The sequence below is a fragment of the Ascaphus truei genome, chromosome 1 (assembly GCF_040206685.1).
Source record: "Ascaphus truei isolate aAscTru1 chromosome 1, aAscTru1.hap1, whole genome shotgun sequence".
Taxonomy (NCBI): domain Eukaryota; kingdom Metazoa; phylum Chordata; class Amphibia; order Anura; family Ascaphidae; genus Ascaphus; species Ascaphus truei.
The window spans coordinates 255,318,409-255,339,882 of NC_134483.1; the positions used below are offsets into that span (position 1 = coordinate 255,318,409).

Below are 21,474 nucleotides of genomic sequence, written 5' to 3' on the forward strand. Positions count from 1 at the left end.
GCGACACAGGGAGAGGGCGACACAGGGAGAGGGTGGGTGACACAAGGAGAGGGTGGGTGACACAGGGAGAGGGAGGGTGACACAGGGAGAGGGTGACACAGGGACAGGGAGAGGGTGACACAGGGACAGGGAGAGGGTGACACAGGGACAGGGAGAGAGAGGGTGACACAGGGAGGGAGAGAGAGGGTGACACAGGGAGAGAGAGAGAGGGTGACACAGGGAGAGGGAGAGGGTGACACAGGGAGAGGGTGACACAGGGAGAGGGAGAGGGTGACACAGGGAGAGGGAGAGGGTGACACAGGGAGAGGGTGACAGGGAGAGGGAGGGTGACACAGGGAGACGGTGACACAGGGAGAGGGTGACACAGGGAGAGGGAGACACAGGGAGGGAGGGAGAGGTTGACATAGGGAGAGGGAGGGTGACACAGGGAGAGGGAGGGTGACACGGAGAGGGTGACACAGGGAGAGGGAGAGGGTGGGTGACACAGGGAGAGGGAGGGTGACACAGGGAGAGGGAGGGTGACAGGGAGAGGGAGGGTGACAGGGACAGGGAGGGTGACACGGAGAGGGAGAGGGTGACACAGAGACAGGGAGAGGGTGACACAGGGAGAGGGTGACACAGGGAGAGGGTGACACAGGGAGAGGGAGAGAGTGACACAGGGAGAGGGTGACACAGGGAGAGGGAGGATGACACAGGGAGAGGGTGACACAGGGAGAGGGTGACACAGGGAGGGAGAGGGTGACACAGGGAGAGGGAGGGTGACACAGGGAGAGGGAGGGTGATACGGAGAGGGAGGGTGACACGGAGAGGGTGACACAGGGAGAGGGTGACACAGGGAGAGGGTGACACAGGGAGAGGGTGACACAGGGAGAGGGTGACACAGGGAGAGGGTGACACAGGGAGAGGGAGAGGGTGACACAGGGAGAGGGAGAGGGTGACACAGGGAAAGGGAGAGGGTGACACAGGGAGAGGGAGGGTGACACAGGGAGAGGGTGACACAGGGAGGGAGAGGGTGACACAGGGAGAGGGTGACACAGGGAGAGGGTGACACATGGAGAGGGTGACACAGGGAGAGGGTGACACAGGGAGAGGGAGAGGGTGACACAGGTAGAGGGAGGGAGAGAGAGGGTGACACAGGGAGAGGAAGACACAGGGAGAGGGTGACACAGGGAGAGGGAGAGGGTGACACAGGGAGAGGGTGACACAGGGAGAGGGAGAGAGGGAGAGGGTGACACAGGGAGAGGGTGACACAGGGAGAGGGTGACACAGGGAGAGGGAGAGAGGGTGACACACTCACAGACACAGACACCCACTCTCACTCAGACAAACTCACACACACACAGTCTGTCACTCACACACACAAACACTCACCCGCAAGGCAGGGGGTCGCACATGGTAGCGGGGGCCTCCGCACGGCAGGAGGGCCTCTGCAAGGGGCCGCGCCCCCTCCAGAGGGGGACGCCGACACCGCAGTATCCAGCTTAGACCGAGCAGGGAGAGGCTCCGGTGAGGGGATTTCCCCTGCTTAGAGCAGGCAGAGGCCCCTGTGAGGGGATTTCCCCTGCTTAGAGCAGGGAGAGGCTCCGGTGAGGGGATTTCCCCTGCTTAGAGCAGGCAGAGGCCCCGGTGAGGGGATTTCCCCTGCTTAGAGCAGGGAGAGGCCCCGGTGAGGGTATTTCCCCTGCTTAGAGCAGGGAGAGGCTGCGGTGAGGGGATTTCCCCTGCTTAGAGCAGGGAGAGGCACGCGTGGGGTGAGGGGGGGGTCACGGAGGCCGGGAGAGATTGGGGTGAGGGGGGGGTGGATGGCCCGATGGGAGGGGGTGGTGGATGGCCCGATGGGAGGGGGTGGTGGATGTCCCGATGGGAGGGGGTGGTGGATGGCCGATGCGAGGGGGGGCGGATGGCCCGATGGGAGGGAGGGGGGGGGCGGATGGCCCGATGGGAGGGAGGGGGGGGTGACAGATGGCCCTGCAGGGGCCTGAGGCAGACAGGCGTGGAAGGGGCTGGCTGGCGGAAGGGGGCGGAGTGGAAGAGCTGAGGAGGGGAAGTTGCTGAGAGGCGGGGGAGGAGCGAAGGCAGTGATCAGAGAGCTGGCTTTTTTTTTCTCCAGCGCGAGCGCGGGAAAAACAGCAGCGCGAGCGCGGGAAATTTAAAAAATACACGTGTGCTGCTTGTGCCAATATTTACTCGCCCGGGGGTTAAATCCACCCGCCCCGGGCGAGTAAATGTATACAATTGTCGAACAATGTATATATATATATATATATATATATATATATACATATATACATATAACAACAACCCCTGTAACCCCTAACATAATACACTTACTGTATATGCACATCAATGATACTATAGGCATGAATGTATTTTTAATAATATTGTACAGTGAGCAGGGGGTTCCCTGAGCCACAAATCAAAGCTCAAGGAACCCCCTGCTCCTGCACAATATTATTAAAATACAGAAATACTTCTTCTTCATTACTATAGCTGATAGCCGCTAAGGCAATGAAGGGTTAAGGCAGAATAGCATGTTTATTGGGGTCATTTGCCCCCAATAAACATTGCAATAAACAACATACAGTACACCCCCTGTGTATTTAAAATACATAAACAACAATAAATACATTAAATACATATTTTTAATGTGTCTGTTAAGCTTCCCTGCCTTGACTGTAATCTGTGTAAAGCCCCCTCCCCCTATTGTGTCTGTTAAACTTCCCTGCCTTGTCTGTAATCTGTGTAAAGCCCCCTCCCCCTAATGTGTCTGTTAAATCTCCTTGCCTGTGTTCCTGTGAGTGCAGTTTATGTAAATGTGGGGAGGGGGAGGGGGATCCCGATGTGCATACAGTATAATGCAGCGCCTCACTGCCAATGGCCCACCCCGTGAGGCCTAACCACCCTCAGCCACTACCCACAAGGGAGGCCTACCCATATACCGATGCCCCCCCCTCCACCGCCCCATCCTGCCCATGGCCCCTCCGCTGCTGCAAAACAGAGACAAAAATTAAAACATCCAAAGTAATGTCCCCTAACCCCTTAATCACCATAGCGGTTATTAACCGCTACAGTCATTAAGGGGTTAACCCACCCTCACCCACCACTCGGGACGCCTACATACCCTCCCACACTAACCCCCCCACCCCGTGAGGCCTAACCACCCTCACCCACTACCCACAAGGGAGGCCTACCCACATACCGTTGGGGAAACCCTCCACCCCAACCCCCAGTACCCACAATAAAAACAATACACAGCCCCACAATAAGCATCATTATATTTATTAAATACATTACCCACTCCCTGTGCCCCCCCATAAATACAAGATTTATCCTTTTACAAACAGGGTTCATAACGCAGCCCCACGCGAGTCCCCGGTGGGCTGGCGGGGCACCTGACAGACCTAAAGGGTACCAGCAGCCCTTTTCAAACAGGTTCTGGAGGCCTGATGGTGGGTCCCGCCAGCACCATGGCCCCCAGGTGGTCTCCTTGGGTCACCGTGGGCCACAATTGGGTCCCTACGGTAGGCCCGCGGATGTCTGGGAGCCCCGGGTCAGACCCACAGGTGTCTGCGGGGCCTCGGGTGGTTCCCACGGGGGTCTGGGGAACTCACGAGTGCTCACTACGGGTCCGCGGTGCCCCCACAGAAGTGGGACCACACATCTTCATCCCCGCACCTATGGGTCGGCGGTGCCCCCACAGATGTGAGGCCACCGCTTCATCCCCGCAGACTACGGGTCTGCGGTGCCCCTACAGATGTGAGGCCACCGCTTCATCCCCGCATGTGTCACCCGTGGAACCACCAGCCTGATACCCGTGAGATACCCGAGGAGACCCGCAGGTGGTCTCCAGAGGTCCCACGCAGAACCACGGAACAAACCCTGAATGTAAAAAAAATAAACCTGGCCTATACATTCAATACATACACCCCCCCCCAACACCCACAGTACAATAATGTGCAAAATAACTATTATCCAGATATGGATAATAGATTAATTGCCCATTATTAAAAACATTAACTAGCATATTCAAATAAATAAAGTACTACTGACCTCATCATTAAGAAGTCTCCGTCGCCAGCGACATCCTTGTCTTGCCCACAAAATACATAGCAAATACAAAGCAAATACAAAGTCAATACATTGCAAGTACATTCAGATATCAATTAACCCCTTAAACACCTTATCAGATAATAACCGCAAAGGTAATTAAGGGGTTAAGCCACACTGGCCCGATACCCACCCTTCACCCATGAATTTGTACAGTGGCTTCATCATGCAACTATATATATATATATATATATATATATATATATATATATATATATATACAGTATATACACACACATGATGAACCAATATACAAATAAATGTAGTAGGGTTATCAAAACCATACTGTACTACAAATAACACTACTCCATACAGACACACTACATTAAAATGAATTTCCTTTAATAATCCTAACTGATCTTACAATCTAAATCATCAAATGCCAATGCAAACAAAATAGAAATACCTCCAAACAGGTAAACTATTTTAACCAATCAAGTAAACAAAAATCAATTAGCATTCATTATTTACATCCCTAAACAATTGACAGTCCATCCCGAACAATTAAACAATTAACTAATTCACGCCTGGAGCAGAACAATTTAGCACATGAAAAAATATAAGTACCAACCAGAATACAAAATTTAAAACCAAGGCTAACCCTGAACACAAGCACACAATACAATATCAACAATTACATCTATCTAATTTTAAAATACTTTAAACACACAATAAAGCATAGCAGCATAGACAAATTAATTTTAAACACATCAAATCAAACTTTTAAAACAACATCATTTCTTACCCTGTATGTATATATCTCTCTAGACATACATACATACATACATACATACAGTGGCAAGAAATGATATACCACAAAAAAAAAATACACATGTTAAAAAAGCTTTTAAAAAAATTAACAAGTTAAATAAAATACATTTCTTTAGTTCACTTACCATTACTTGGCCCCACCGACTCCCGTTGCGCAGCTTACTCACGAACCAATCCACCAGGCACAGGAACCCATAAAATAATAAACCATAAAAAAATAAACATTACACTAAAAATCCAAATCAATCCACGGGTCTTCTAATTTTAATCCATCTTCATCTGTATTCTTCTTTCTTCTATCTTCTTCCGGGCGGGGTCTTCTTCCCGCCTTCGGCCACGCCCTGGCCTTCTTTCTTCATAGGAGGTCCTTCCTCCTCGGCGGCTGGCTTCAAAATGAGACGACATAGGCTTTTAAAGGCCTATGACGTCACATTTTCGTCATATGGTTCCCACGGCCCTGATTGGACCGTGAAAAACATGTGTTTTGGCCGATAAAAATAAAAATGATGACGTCACTTAAAGGCAATGAAAGCACAGCCAATCAGAATGGCTTTGCTTCAATTGCCTTTAAGATGACGTCATTAAAAGAAACATGGCCGGCCTCACATGGTACGGTAGCCAATCAGAGCGTGGGAAGTCTATCCCTACTCTGATTGGCTCTAGTATACCATGTGACAGAGGCTTGGGGGAGAAAGGATGTGACGTCAATGAAACCTGTCACATGGTACGGTAGCCAATCAGAGCGTGGGAACTCCATCCCTACTCTGATTGGCTCTAGTATACCATGTGACAGAGGCTTGGGGGAGAAAGGATGTGACTCATTGAAAGCCTGTCACTGTCAACTGGGGTGGGGGGTTAGTGTGGGAGGGTATGTAGGCGTCCCGAGTGGTGGGTGAGGGTGGGTTAACTCCTTAATGACTGTAGCGGTTAATAACCGCTATGGTGATTAAGGGGTTAGGGGACATTACTTTGGATGTTTTAATTTTTGTCTCTGTTTTGCAGCAGCAGAGGGGCCATGGGCAGGATGGGGCGGTGGAGGGGGGGGGGCAACGGTATGTGGGTAGGCCTCCCTTGTGGGTAGTGGCTGAGGGTGGTTAGGCCTCACGGGGTGGGCCATTGGCAGTGAGGTGCTGCATTATACTGTATGCACATGGGATCCCCCTCCCCCTCCCCACATTTACATAAACTGCACTCACAGGAACACAGGCAAGGAGATTTAACAGACACATTAGGGGGAGGGGGCTTTACACAGTTTACAGTCAAGGCAGGGAAGCTTAAAAGACACAATAGGGGGAGGGGGCTTTACACAGATTACAGTCAAGGCAGGGAAGCTTAACAGACACATTAAAAATATGTATTTAATGTATTTATTGTTGTTTATGTATTTTAAATACACAGGGGGTGTACTGTATGTTGTTTATTGCAATGTTTATTGGGGGCAAATGTCCCCAATAAACATGCTATTCTGCCTTAACCCTTCATTGCCTTAGCGGCTATCAGCTATAGTAATGAAGCAGCATTTCTGTATTGTAATAATATTGTGCAGGAGCAGGGGGATCCTTGAGCTTTGATTTGTGGCTCAGGGAACCCCCTGATCACTGTACAATATTATTAAAAATACATTCATGCCTATAGTTTCATTGATGTGCATATACAGTGAGTGTATTATGTTAGGGGTTACAGGGGTTGTTGTTATATATATATATATATATATATATATATATATATATATATATATTTATTTATTTATTTATATTCATGTATTTATTTATTTATTTAGATTTATTTATTTATTTTTTGGGCGGCTGCTGTGTGAATTTTTTTTATTGTGGGTAGCGGGGGTGGGTGAAGGGGTTATTAGCCCCAACGGTGGTTGTTTAGGGCTTGCGGGGGGGTAGGTGGAGGGGTTAGCCCCTTCATGACCGTAGCGGTATTAACTGCTACGGTCGTGAAGGGGTTAAGTGCACCCGCAACCCCCCCGCAAATCCTAAACTCACACCAAGGGCCAAATACCCCCTTCACCCACCCCCGCTACCCACAATAAAGCGGGCACGGTGGGTTAACCCCTTCATTGCCTTAGTGGCTATCAGCTATGGTAATGAAGCAGCATTTCTGTATTTTAATAATATTGTGCAGGAGCAGGGGGGTCCCCTGAGTTTTGATTTGTGGCTCAGGGAACCCCCTGCTCACTGTACAATATTATTAAAAATACATTCATGCTGCTTCGTTACCATAGCACATAGCCGCAAAGGTAAGGAATGAGTGTTTATTTATATATGTGTTTTATTCATACTGTAGATGTGCAGAGGGTCTCCGGAGCTGACCCGCTTTGGTTTTAGGTCCGGGGACCCCCTGCTTCCTGAGATACAGACCCCTTTATGGGGTGCCGGTATCCCTGAATATATACTGAATATATTTGTATATAGTTATCATAGCCTCTCCTCATAAGATAGATTGTCCATCCCTTTTATTAATTTGGTGGCTCTTCTCAGCTAGTTCCATAATGTATTTTCTAAGGAATGGTGCCCAAAATTGTACTCCATATTCAAGGTGTGGTTTTACTAATGCTTTGTAAAGGGGCATAATTATGTTTACTTCCCTTGCATCCATTGCCCGTTTAATGTAAGATAGGATCTTGTTTGCCTTTGTAGCTACTGTACTGCATGACTTTGGGCATTATTGCTAAGCCTGCTGTCTACAAGCACTCCTAAATCCTTCTCCGTCAACGATTCCCCCAATTTATCCCCATTTAATGTGTAAGTCGCCAGTTTATTCTTGCATCCCAAATGCATAAACAAAAAGAGAGACAGCGCAAAAAACCTCATTGTGTAGTATATAAACAAAATTGTATTAGTAATCAGGTAAGTATCGCACGTACATCAAATAACTGAAAAATAGGCATGACATGTTAAGGACATGTTACCACTCTGTGCTCTGCAATCGTGGATGATAAGTGTGGGTCACCAGGATCAGCTCTCCTCCCGCAGGTTCCGTAAGATCAATGCAGACTTCTGCTAGATCAAACCATGGCCTCTGATAGCAGGATGCAGGCGCTGTAACCGCCGCCACGAAAGGGGAGACCTCTCCGGTTTTCACCGCCACGAAGGGGAAGCCTCTCTACCGGTTCCTCTGTCTTCGGTCACAAGACGCACACCAGTGACGTCATCAAGCGGCGCCAGCCAGAGACGCGAGTCGCGTCTAAATGAGTCACTGTTTAAGGTGAATGTCCCGAACCACAGAGTGATATGGAAATAGGCAAATAGCAATAAAAACCTCAATAGGTATAAAAAGAATGCGCCCTCATTCAATCCAACGCGTTTTGTGTATTAAACACTTCGTCAGGGAATGTTTAATGTTTAATACACGAAACGCGTATATACATACTCCACCTCCTGTTCTATTTGCTCGATCCTTCCGAAAAAGGGAATAACCCTCTAAATTAACTGCCCAGTCATGGGTTTCTTCCCACCATGTTTCAGTAATGCCTATGATATCATACTGCTCCCTTGCAGCTATTAATTCAAGCTCCCCCATTTTATCTGTCAGGCTTCTTGCATTAGCAAGCATACATTTCAGGGTTTTTTCAGCCTGAACTATTATCTTATCTGCTCCTTCCTTTCTGCGCCCACTTGGTTTAGTCTTTAGAAGTTTTCTAGTATCTGTATTTACTGTGGGTGTCTCACTGCTTGTCAAACTCGCACTTGCCCCCATTCTACCTCCATAACCCCTTGTTTCCTCTTCTATTCTAATTAGTTCGTTATCTGTTTCATTCCCCTCCACCCCTCCATCCTAGTTTAAACTCTCCTCCAACCTTTTTAACATTCTCCCCCCTAGGACAGAAGATTCCTCTTCATTGAGGTACAATTCGTCCCTAGAATATAGATGGCACCTCTCAGAAAAGGAGTCCCAGTGCTCTAAAAACCCGAAACTCTCCTTCCTACACCACTTTCTTAGCCAAGCCCTCCTTTCCATTTGCTCTCCTCCATGTTGTCTGCGTCAGTCGTGCGCATGTTCTGAGTGTGTAGGGGAAGGCGTTGTCTCGTGTCTTGAATAAATTGAAGAATTCTGACTAGACTAATGATCGATTGCTTTGATCATCAATGATTGCTTACATCCTAGTAGCCCTCTCAGGTTGTCCCTTGGGGCAGGGTTGTGCAAACTTTTCTTGCTGCAACCGCCTGCTCTCCTCCGCTCCGTTGTTGTGACCCCCCTTACCTCGGTGCGACATCAAATGATGCAGCGGGGTCGTGTGATGTCACGTGACCCGCAGCATCATTCAATATCACGTTACCATGGCAACCGTGGACCCCACAGGGTCATTTGATGCCGCGTTGCCATGGTCACACATCCTGAAGCCGGCTGATTCTTGGTAAGTAGAGGTTGCAGAGGCCTTGTGTGGTCCCCCAGCATTTAATGTAAATGCCCTGGGGAAGAGCGTAGGACCTCTGCAACCGCCCGTGCCCCCCCCAAAAAAATCTTGCGCTCCAGTTTGCGTACCCCTGCCTTGGGGTATACTGCAACAAGGCATATTTTGGAACAGGACCTCTGGTCATGTCCTCCTCCACAAACCTCGGTGCACTGGAATGTGACAGATGGTGACTTCTCTTCTCCTTCCTCCTCATCATACTTTGCCATGGTGATAGGGTTGTTGAGCTGGTCGAGTGTCGGTGCCTCTGGATGTAAAGATGTTACGTGCTTGTCACTTTTGCACACTGTACATTTGACAGCTTCTTTACAGTCTTTGAAGAAATTACTTATGGAAACGCAGCATCTGAAGCAAACTCCATATTCTTTGAGTAGGCTCTTGCATTCCTCTATGGGCTTCATTCTAAACCTAAAACACCTGTTAAGTGGGTGTTCTTGTGTATGTAAGCTTCTTGTGTATGGGGCATTCCCTATTTGGGTCCCCTGTGTCCCTGCTTGTAGCTATAAAATGATTGGTCCGTGTTGATGTTGTAGAAGACACGTCTGTCCTGTGTACCAAGATTGGTGTTCTGGTGCTACCGTATCTTGTCACTGGTCCTTCATTCTTGAGGTTGCTTGCACTGGGTGCAGTTGGTGTACCCATGGTGAAGCTGGGATAATTTTTCATGATAGATGCTTCATGAACATGACAGCTTTGTGCAGACCACTATCATGGAAGCCGAAGGACAGAAAAAGGACCTCTTGCTGGAAACTGCATCACAGCACTCCAGCGCATCCAGGCATTCTACAAAGTCAGCAAGCTCAGTGAGATCGAACGAATCCAAGGTATCCTAATAAGGAGGATATCACATATGCTAAAGCTATGAAGAATCCACGGGAAGTTGGTGCTGCCTCTCTAAGGGCACATGCCACCTGGGATGGTTACAGCTACGATAGTGAACCACACGCTCGATCGCATACGGATGCACAACAAGGTCGCAATCCAGGTATGCCCGCACAGAGAAGTACAGCTCCTCACAATGACTCGCAGTCATTGCACATCCACCACAAGGAAGAGACAACTGCAGGGTTCCTAACAGCAACCACCATGGCACCAAGCTCACACTCTGCACACATCCCAAACACACACGATCAACCCCACTCGACCGCACAGTGCAACGCTGCAAACTTAGATGACGGACAGAGCAACATACCTAAATGCAACTGCCCACATCCCCCGCAAAACCAACAGAGTGAGGGGTAACTTTTAGTTCTCTGATTTCATTTTTACCTATTAAACATAGTTCAACTAGTTGAACATGTTACAACATGGGTTTGAGGGTTTCATTGACATAAGAAATTCTACAAGGGAACTGGTTTTCACATGTAAGAAGCTCAAGTAGCAATTTCATACATTTGATGCTGGTGCAAGTTGATACAAGTAAATTATTGCACAATACCAAGGAGAAAATAGTATCCTTGTGATATACATTAGTCTCTGTTATTAGGTGTATAGTCAGAGTAAGACATTATGAGTCTGGCAGACTAACAGAATTTGCTGATTTATTTCTGAAAATCCCAAATAATCTTTTGGGGTAGCAATTACGTTCTTTTACCAGAAAATAATGAAACCATGTTACGAAATCGGGTGTTGGTAATTGACACAAGTTTGCATTTCTGTAGACAGTTTATTCATGTGGCAGAAAAGTATACATTTTGGATTTTTATTTGTATGTGCTGTAAAGGGTTAAAGATCAAAAATAAAGTAAGGTGCAAATGATGATTGTACAAGTTAACTGACCATAAAGGAATGCCAGTGTGTAGGTTTGTCAGCTACAGTAGATCATCTTAAAAAATTTTTTGGAAAAATCCATATGATTGAATGAGCATTATATTTGCCAACTAACTCAAGGCAACAGTGTGATAATCAATTCTGGGTTGGTATTCCCATTCAATTGTTAGAATACATATAAATATGATGTACAGTGAATGAAGACAGACTAACTATCAGTTTGCAGTTTTTGAACAATGTTTCAAAATGGTGCCACAGACACTTTTGCTCTATAACAATAACATGACCACATATATGTAATAATCTTGTTGTAGGGATAATTATAATTAAGTGTCCTCCATTGCTTCCAATTGAGTACACAAGACAGGGACTTAATTAATAACCTGTGAAAAAAATATGTCAGATGAACAGAACGTTGTTCATGGATCAGGGTGATTATAAATTGAAACCAATGCTACATTATTTGTGTATTTTGTAGTTGGTTTCATTTTTTATGTAATTACGGATGGTCTGCTGTGTTCAAGTTCCCCTGAGGAAGTTCGGTTCTACCCGAACGAAACGCATAGGGCAATTTTCAAGAGCCATCCGTGGATTACAAGATTATCTGCAGTGTGCTGATTTGGAACCTTGGACTGTGTGACCTTAGTACCCGCTGTCTACACCTAAACCGGTGCTATCAATGCAAGTTCGGCTGTCGAGGTTGATGACGTCACCCGCCACCCGAACCCGGAAGCACGCAGCGTGAGGAAGTGTTGTTCTGCACACAAAGACACCATACTCTCCAGTTACACAGCTTCACAGCACTGCAGGACTCAGAGTGGTCAAATTGACCTATTTACTACTATAGTATGTGAGTGGCCTGAGCTTGTTTGCTCTATTTTATGTTCATTAAATTGTGTTGCACTATATTTTTCTCTGTTTCTCTTCACATAATCCTGAGAATTCCTGCATCCAGATTCTGTTTGTGATCACTTAGGCAACCCAGTGGAAGCTATGCGCTTTGAGTGCTTTTGTTTCAGGCCCTTAACCATGTCTGATAAAAGCAAAAAGCAAAGTGGTGTTGCTCCAAAAAGGATTAGAAAATCTATTACTTTAGAGACCAAACAAAACATAATAAAGCTCTCTGAGAAAGGAGAGACGAACACAGAAATTGGAAATGCCTTGGATATACCTCGCACAACTATTGTGACAATAATAAAAGATAAGGCAAGAATCTTGGAACAGATTAAGGGCGCAGCTCCTATGCAAGGTACAACAATAAGGCAACGTGTTGGGCGTATTGCTGAGGTAGAAAAACTCATACTGTATGGCTGGAAGATGAATCCCTGCGTCATGTGCCCATTAGTTTAGCCTTAATTCAGGCAAAGGCTTTGAGTCTTTATGAGGACATTAAGCACCTGCACAGAGAAGCATCCACTGATGAAACGTTCACTGCAAGTAGGGGCTGGTTTATGCGGTTTAAAGAGAGGGCAAACTTGCATAACATTAAAGTGACCGGTGAAGCTGCTAGTGCTGATGAGGAGGCAGCTAAAACCTTCCCTGTTACATTAGCCAAAATTATAGAGGATGTTGGCTATTGCGCTCGTTAGGTATTCAATGCAGACGATACTAGGCTCTACTGGAAGAAAATGGCCTGCAGAAGCTACATTGCAAAAGAGGAAAAATCTATTCCTTGCTTTAAAGTTGCAAAGGACAGGCTGACTCTTCTGCTTGGATCAAGTGCTGCAGGTGATTTCAAGCCAAAACCTTTGATTGTTTATCATGCAGAAAACCCTAGGGCATTCAAGGATTATGCAAAGAACACATTTCCAGTGATTTGGAAGTCCAACCTTAAGGCATGTGTAACAGGGAGTCTTTTTGAGGACTGGTTCCAGCATCATTTTATTCCAACTGTGCAATTATATTGCACAAGGCAGAACCTTGATTTTAAAGCATTGCTGCTCCTGGACAATGCTCCTGGCCATCCCGTGTACCTGGATGACCACCATCCAAACTTCATGGTGGTGTTCATGCCCCCCAACACCACCTCATTGATACAGCCGATGGACCAGGGGGTTATCGCTTCCTTCAAGACCTACTATCTTAGGCGAACATTTGCCCAGGCTATCAGAGCAACTGATGTGGAAGGAGGTCCAACCTTTAAAGAATTTAGAAGGGTTACAACATTCTCCATGCAGTAAGAAACATCGAAGAGGCATGGAATGAGGTCAAACAATCCAATTTAAATGGAGTTTGACATAATTTGTGCCCTGATTTTGTGTCAGATGTCCAAGGCATTACAGAGACTGTTGCAGAGGTTACAGAAACTGTTGTGCAAATGGCCAGAGATCTCATCTTGGAGGTGGTAAACCGAGGATATTGAGGCGTTGCTCGCCTCACATTCTAACGAGTTGAGCAATGAAGACCTGATGCAATTAGAAGAGCAAAAAATTGCTGAAGAGAATCTGCTGAAGTGGCACAGCCATGTAAATCTTTATCAACCAAAATGTTGACTGCAGCATTCAAGCACATTGATAGCGCACTGGCCATATTTGAGGAAAATTACCCCAACATTGAACAGAATTCAACAGTCAATCGTGGCTTGTCCGACCAAATCAGCTGCTATAGAGAGATCTACAGGCAGAAAATAAAAGGATCAGTCCAGACTTCATTGAAGAGCTTCTTCAAGAGGCCCAAACCTTCAAGTCCACCTACATCACCTCCAAGAAGTCCGTTATCCATTGAAGACCCCCCAATCATCTTCCTCCAATAATTGATGGGGTTTTTTTTTGTTCATAATGTACATTACTGTACAGAATATAGTTTTATTATACAGTTCTGGAATCAATAAATATAATGTTTACATCATAATCTATGTGTGTGCTGCATATCTTATTGCTTGCGTAAAATATTTTGTGTATTTTAGCGTTAAAAATGCCTTCAGAAACGGAACATTTGATTTAAACAGTGTTCCTATGAAAAAGTGATTCGCTTTACGACGCTTCGCTATCAGACGCCATTTTGAGTAACGCATTGCGTCGGATAACCGAGGACCGCCTGTATTTGGATGCACTGAGACCTTACACTAGTGATTGTTGACCAGGGTTTCACAACCTTTGGCTTAGTGGGTATTATGAAAATTTGGGGTTTCAAAAAGGACTGTAATACAGAAACGTTGACTCCTGCAGGAAAGATGAATCTAATCAAAATATTTATAAATCTTTTTAAATGAGTCTCATTGTGTTTTGTTAAAAAAAAAGTGTAAAAAATAAAATATAGATACCACAAAAAAAACATGTACCTATATAACGTGTGAGAATAATATTTGATCTTTAAAATAAAATCTAAAAACAACCTAGAGTATACAGACAACTTTTGTAGGGCATAAAAGGAGCTTTTATAACATTCATTCGCCCCATTGATGCAGTTCCTGTCTCCACAATTCATTGCAGGCCCACATCACTATACCTTTGACATTGGAGTGTTTAAACACTTAAGCTAGGAATGTCTTCATGCAGATAGGGTTGAACCCCACTGCTTTAAAGGACACATGCCTTTTTCATCACAAATCTGAATTCCTAAATCTTTCTTCCTCAAACACTGTTTCTGTTGCTTTTCCAGTGAGGAAGAGGAGGCTGGCTGATTTGGATGGGCCAATCTATCCCAAATGTCGAAGCGGGGTGTAGACCCGAGGCGAAGACTGCAACTTACAGCAGGACCCCTTCCACTGATAGTTTGTGCTGGAGAGTGGAATCCTAAAAGCAGAGTGAGAGCACAGCATCTGTGTCATACCTCAGTCCTCTTTCATGTCAGACATTATGCACCCAAATGGATCACCACCATCCCAACTAGTAGTTGAGATATGCACAATTGGGGCTGCTCGCAGTTATTGTGTAACTCAGCTTTTTTGGTCTTGGCACCCCAAGATTTGTTTTGCAGTCTGTGATATCTTCCATGGGAACAACATGAAAGTTCTTCATACGCACATGGCTCATGAATGACCTATGAACGATAATGTATCAACTTTACTGAATAGACCACATTGAGTGTTAAGGCATAAGTTGTGAATTCATTACCATTGAATATGTTGGAAAAGTTGTGAGTATGGTGTGTTACTCTATTACATGCTAAACTAAAGCTACATCATTAATATAGCCTCACATTTAATACATGAGCCTTCAGGACTTCACACATCTGTTTTTGTCATCTGTTATGTCTTTAAAAAAAAAAAAAATCCCCAAAGTTTATTCTGGTGTGTCATTTCGTGACAGTGGAAATTTGCATGTTGGCAAAATTATTCTGGTATTTTTTGTTCAAGCACTATTCAAACATGTCTACATGTTCATGTGGTAGAACTTCTGTGAAGATCAATTATGTTGTGAAGGTATAACAATTCTGCAAGGCATAACATTATATATGGCTAGCTTTAAAGGTATGGGGCAAAACACCCTTTTAGCATTATTAATTCACAGGCTCCTTAATGTTTAAGCCAGGTGCAAAACTAAATGCTCCACCCATAAAATGCAGATACCTAGGTTTTTACAGGTTCACATTATCGAATATTGATTAACCATTTTAGAATCAGCAAATACTGCTAATTAAATAGATTATAATATATTTTCACACATACACAGTACAAGTCCTTTATTTACAACCTGAGTAAAAGAGTTTATACTGAGAGTCAGGATCTTGACCGTAAACCTCTGGTAATAATTTGCTTCTTTCAAAATGTGAAATACAGATAGGGCTATATTTACTAAGAAATATTGCGTCATAAGACGCCTTTCGTGCTGGAAAACAATTTGTGGCCCCATTTATGTGAATGGGCCATATTGCATAAAAGCTGTGCTGGAAGGTGTTTTATGAAGTAGACTGGCTTGGTAAGTAAGGCCTGTGGTCTTCTGTGAACCTAGATTGTATCTTCATTTCTCAGTCTTTAGGTAGAAGTGTGATACAGTACGCTATTGAGCCTATACAGTATCTGCAACAGTAATTTTTTGAGAATCGCGTTTTAGCATCAAATAATTGACTTTGATTTGCAACACCCAGGTCTTCAGAAATATGTTATAAATGTCATATGTATTCTCTTGCGCATCGTAAACATCATTTGCATGGATGTGAAAATGTAGTTTAGTATGGTCACATAAACAGAACAGAAAATGATTATCATAAATGATATCAAATGTTTACTAGTAGATCTTGGGGCTTATGCAGAGAGGAACGTTATCTACTTGTAAAACGGCTATAAAATAGCCACAGAATTGCCGTTAGTTAAGGTCTAATGCAGAGAACGTCGTTACCTGTTTTTAAACATTTCGGCGAGTTCAGATTTGCCTGAAACTCGCCATACAGTTGCGCGAGCTAGATAGCCAACATGTTTTTGTGCTGGTCTGACGTGTGACGCGGCTCTCGCGAGAGCGGGAGCATTTGAGTGACAGTTTTCCATGTACCTCAGCAAGAGGGAACACTCGTTTTGCGCGCTCAGCGTTTCTGTTCCTCCACAGTGAACCATCTCGCCGTGACATTTTGCAGTAACCCTGTCGCAAAGTTACAGTGTTGTGTGTGGTCTGTGTTGTATTAGGAGAAATATATGATGTTTGTGCTCTCTTGACACATCTGGATGTACCCCTAGCACTGTAAACTGTGATTATCTGCGTCTTGATTGGCTGTCAGTGCCGGTAGCACCGTATCCCTGTAGCATACTGCTGCGGCCAAGTTTATTCGAGCATTTGCCCGTTCTTGGCCGCAGCAGTAGCCTGGCGCGCGCCCGAGGGTGACGGGCGCGCGCCGAAGCAGCGGAAGAGCGCCCTCCGATCGGGGCGCTCTCCCTACCGCTGCCGGGTCCGCCGGGTCCCCCGGAACCCCCTGCCGCCGTCCCGCGATCGCGGGACACCAGGGCTCCCTCGGGGAGCCCTGGACGCGCGTGCAGGGGGCGCAGGCTCCCGAAGACGCGTGACCACGCGTCTATGACGCGCGGCACGCCGAGGGGCGGCCACTAGCAAGCCGGGAAATCTCCCGGCTTGCGGATCTGGCCGCAGTGTAATAAACTGTGTCGCCACTGTACTTCAGTTACCCTTGTGAAAAGGTTGCTGTGTGTGTATTCCCAGGTTATTTCATACATATATATAAGTATTTGTCCTTGGCCGTCCTATTTTGTCTAGCTTACATTGTGTCATATTGAATCCTTAGGTATTTTTATTGTGTCATTTTGTGGTCTTGATTGTCAACTGTGCGCTCTTACTCCTGAGAACTGTACAAACATGGCTCACGCTGAGGGGGTTCACTCTGTAGGTTTGTCTGAAGCTGCACTCTCTTTTGGCGTGCCTCGTTTACTTCCCGGAGCATCATCCTCCTTTGCAGGCAATGCGGCGGCAACTGTGGGACGATCAGGTCCTGTAAATCTGCCTCCTGTTCAGGGTGCAGGAGTTAATGTAGTTGGTAGTGGTGGTGTAGGTTTCAATGCAGGTGTGACAGCAACGGTTACTGGTGCATCTGTGTTGAGTGCAGATACTGGCGTAATAGCGGTGTGTGGTGCTGTGAGTGGTGCCGGTGTGTGCGTGCGGGGTGCTGGTGTGCGTGTGTGTGTATATTAGATAATATTGTACAAATAAAACAAAAGGCATGTTGTGAGAATACATTATTTATTAACATTGTGGAACTTTGATAACAATATTGAGTAACTCACACAGACACGCGCACGCTCACACGCATACACATACACACAGACACACACACACAAAAACTGAAAGGCCCACACACACATGCATACACACACACACACACAAAGCACACACACATGCACACACACACATGCACACACATATACATACGGCCACGCACACACACACATGCATACAAACGCACACACACACACACACACACACACACACAGAAAGGCACACACACACATGCATACACACAGAGACACACAGAAACACACAGAAAGCCCCACACACACATGCATACACATACACACACACACATGCACACACACATGCACACACATAGACATACACACACACACACACACATGCATACACATACACATGCATACACATACACACACACACAGAGGATACATGGATCGGGGCAGAAGGGGGGACAGAGCTTAAGGGGGCGGACCGGATCCGGCCGCGTCATTGGCCGGGGGCGGCCCAGTGACGTATTGGAGCTGGTTCGCCCTAATTGGGCGAACGGCTCACGTGACCGGCCTGTGTCGCCGGTAAGCGGGGGAATTTAAAATTCCCCCAAGTACCCGCGCCACCCGGCACGGAATACCTCCAAGTACCCGCGCCACCCAACACAGCATGTGGGGGTATACCACAAGGATCGTATGTACCCCCAGATACCCTCCCTACCCCCCTGCACAGCACCCTATGCTCCATGAGATAACGATACAGACCGGCGCCTTAATGTCCAATAACGAAATTGAGTCCAAAGATGTACTGCAGTGTCCAATGACGGTGCTCCAGTAGTTAGACAGCAGACTCCACAGCAGCAAACATGGTATTATGCAGGGGAGATAAAGAGAGAAATCATAGCGTGATACTGCATAAGAAAAACATGTAACTCACAAACAAGACATACACCACTAACAACACTGACAGAAAGGCTGACAATAAAACAGAGATTTATTAGACAATTACTAAAATGGATAAAGAACTAGGGAGCAGATCTAGGATCCGGTGTGTAAAACCGGAATCCTACTTACAGCAATCCAAAATGTTCAAGCGGTGTTTGCAGGAGGTGCAGACTTGTTTCAGCTTCTCTCTGGCGCGTGGTGCTTCTGTAATGGCCGCCGGCGCTTCCTCCGATCGCTCTCGGGCTCGGCGTCCCTGCAGGCCAACCCTCGCGAGATTTTTCGTCTATACTGACGTCACTCGCTGGGTGGAGCTACTCGCCGCCGCTTACTCCTGTCTGCACGTCTCTGCCGTCCGCTGGAACTGGGGATTGATGCTGAGATCTGCTCCTTACACTGTACTCGCTCCAAATGATCTCTAAAACATCCAAAGCGTTTCGTCCGCATGCGCACTTCTTCAGGGGATCATCCTTCTTTGGACTCATTTTCGTTATTGGACATTAAGGCGCCGGTCTGTATCGTTATCTCTGTGTTTCTACTAACTGTGTTTGGGTTAGGTTTTTTCCTTGGCAGCCGTCCTATATTTAGTCACTTGTCACATTGTGTTTATATTGTGCATTATTCACTTTATTTTTATTGTTAGCGCTATTTACACCATTCTTTTTTCCTAGACCCTATGCTCCATACTCCTCTCCTGTCTCATTTGGGGAAGGTGCCCCACAGACCCTACTCCGTATTGGGATCATTTTGGTAACCCCCGCCCATCCATCTATCTCCCCCCCCATCTCGCCCTCCCTCCCCCCCATCTCGCCCTCTCTCCCCCCCCCCCCATCTCGCCTTCTCTCCCCCCCATCTCGCCCTCTCTCCCCCCACCCTGCACGGATCCACCCCCCTGTAAAGGTAACAACCCTGCGTAATCCAATTAACGAGACTCGATGGTCTCTCCGCGTTTGCCGGGCAGGGTGGATAACATGCGTGCCGTGGCCAAAAGTGTTTTGTTACCAAAGCTGCGGGCCAGTGATCGGCCCGTCTTCCCTGACGGGCAAGTGCCACAGCCTGTGCTTCGTCTGGCATGGATATCTCCGCCGGCCAAGAGCTGCCCCCCCTTGAATATTCTGCCCCCCCTGGAATATTCTGCCCCCCCCCTGGAATAAACTGCCCCCCCTGGAATAAACCGCCCCCCCCCTGGAATAAGCTCCCCCCTGGAATAAGATGCCCCCCTGGAATAAACTCCCCCCCCCCCTGTAATAAGCTGCCCCCCTGTAATAAGCTCCCCCCCCTGGAATAAGCTACCCCCCCCTGGAATAAGCTGCCCCCCTGGAATAAACTGTGCAGACACCACAAAGCATTTACAAAAGCAACGTTTATGAAAGTCATGATGGGGATGAGTAAACATCAGAACGGCGAAAAACTGCAACTTGCCATCTTTTCCTGGAAACCTGAAACTCGCCATACTATGGCACATATTGGCACGTTCACGCGATTCGGAGCTTCTGGAATACCACGCTATATTAGCATGGCGAGTTCCAGGTTCTCGCCACGAGTTTGGCGACTTTTAGACCTCTAAAAACTTTTCTGGACGATTTTAAAAATCGCGCCATTTTCTCACGAGTTAAAGGTTTTGTGGCTAGTTTGTGGCTATGCTCTCTGCATAAGCCCCCTTGTGTTCTTGAAACAATATTCATCCTTATCACAACGCGCTGTTTGTTTGTTTTTCCCTCTCAAAAATTAATCTTCTTAAATGTAATTAGCATGAGGTTAAATGTTAAGAGCAGTGGATTGAACTCATATTTTGTATCTTTAGTTATCTAATATTCTTAGTTTTTCTTCCAGCAGCAGACAGAGAAATTTATAAAGTCGCAAAGCCAACTTTTGATTTTTACATAACAAATAGCAAATGTTAAAAATTGTTTTTTTAAAGTTACTGTAATTTGAGTATACTGTACATATGACAACAGTTGAAATTTTGTGTATCTTTAAATGCCAAAGCAATGCTGTTTCTTTCAGAAACACTTTTCAACAATGTTATATCATGTAATAGACAAAAAGGTTATTGTACTGGTAAATACAAATTTTAAAAATCAATTAAAGACATGTTTTTTAAAGCCTTTAAAAAAGCTTAATCCACCATACAACTGTGTCTGATATGTGAATGTGCTCACAAGTAATATTTCTATTTACTACCATATATCAAATATGTGCTTAAACAGAGAATTATTAGGCCCATGCTGAATAAAATTGCTAAAGCACTTCGTTTATTACTTTGTTCATAGCTGCCTTTTCTTTTGGTGCTTGAGACAAAAGGAGAAACAGCACACTGAAATCTTGAAATAAAATATGCATTTCATTTCCATGAAAACTATTACATAGTACAGATACTGGTTCTTCAGGTGCTTGCTGACATACCCATTGACGCTGAGCACCCCTCCAATATCAGGCTGTTTTAGTTACATTTTCACAGTAGTACAGAGTGCAGGTCCTCAGGGTGTTGTAAGAGCAACAAATTAACCACGCATAGCTCATAAAGACAACTGGTTACAAAGAAAGGTTTGTTCAACAGTAAATAGTAACAAATAGATAGCGTGTTACCAGCAGCGTTAGAATGCATAATGTGTAATTGTCAGTGGAACAGCTGATGCTCTGCAATGAGAGATGTGGACCTTCACAGTGAGAAGACGGACAGAGATCAATGGCTCTATATAGACGACTGGCAGGGATCACCAAATAGAGGAAAAATAGTAAATTACCTCTATGGCACCGCTCAATGTTGCAGTCCTGTTTCTGTTCCGGTGTCACACGTGGTGTGCTTGATATCCTACACCGTCTTCCAGAGCTGCTTTCA

General features: G+C 45.8%; 1 protein-coding gene across 1 annotated transcript in view; it reads left to right on the forward strand.

The window, feature by feature from the left end:
• TMOD1 (tropomodulin 1) overlaps positions 1–20,893 on the forward strand; it is an 85,396-nt gene extending 64,503 nt beyond the window's left edge. The window contains exon 8 of the mRNA XM_075603124.1: positions 14,675–20,893. Coding sequence (XP_075459239.1) covers positions 14,675–14,677 — 3 coding nt within the window. The 3' untranslated portion in view covers positions 14,678–20,893. The remainder of the gene's footprint in view (positions 1–14,674) is intronic.
• Positions 20,894–21,474: the final 581 nt, after the last annotated feature.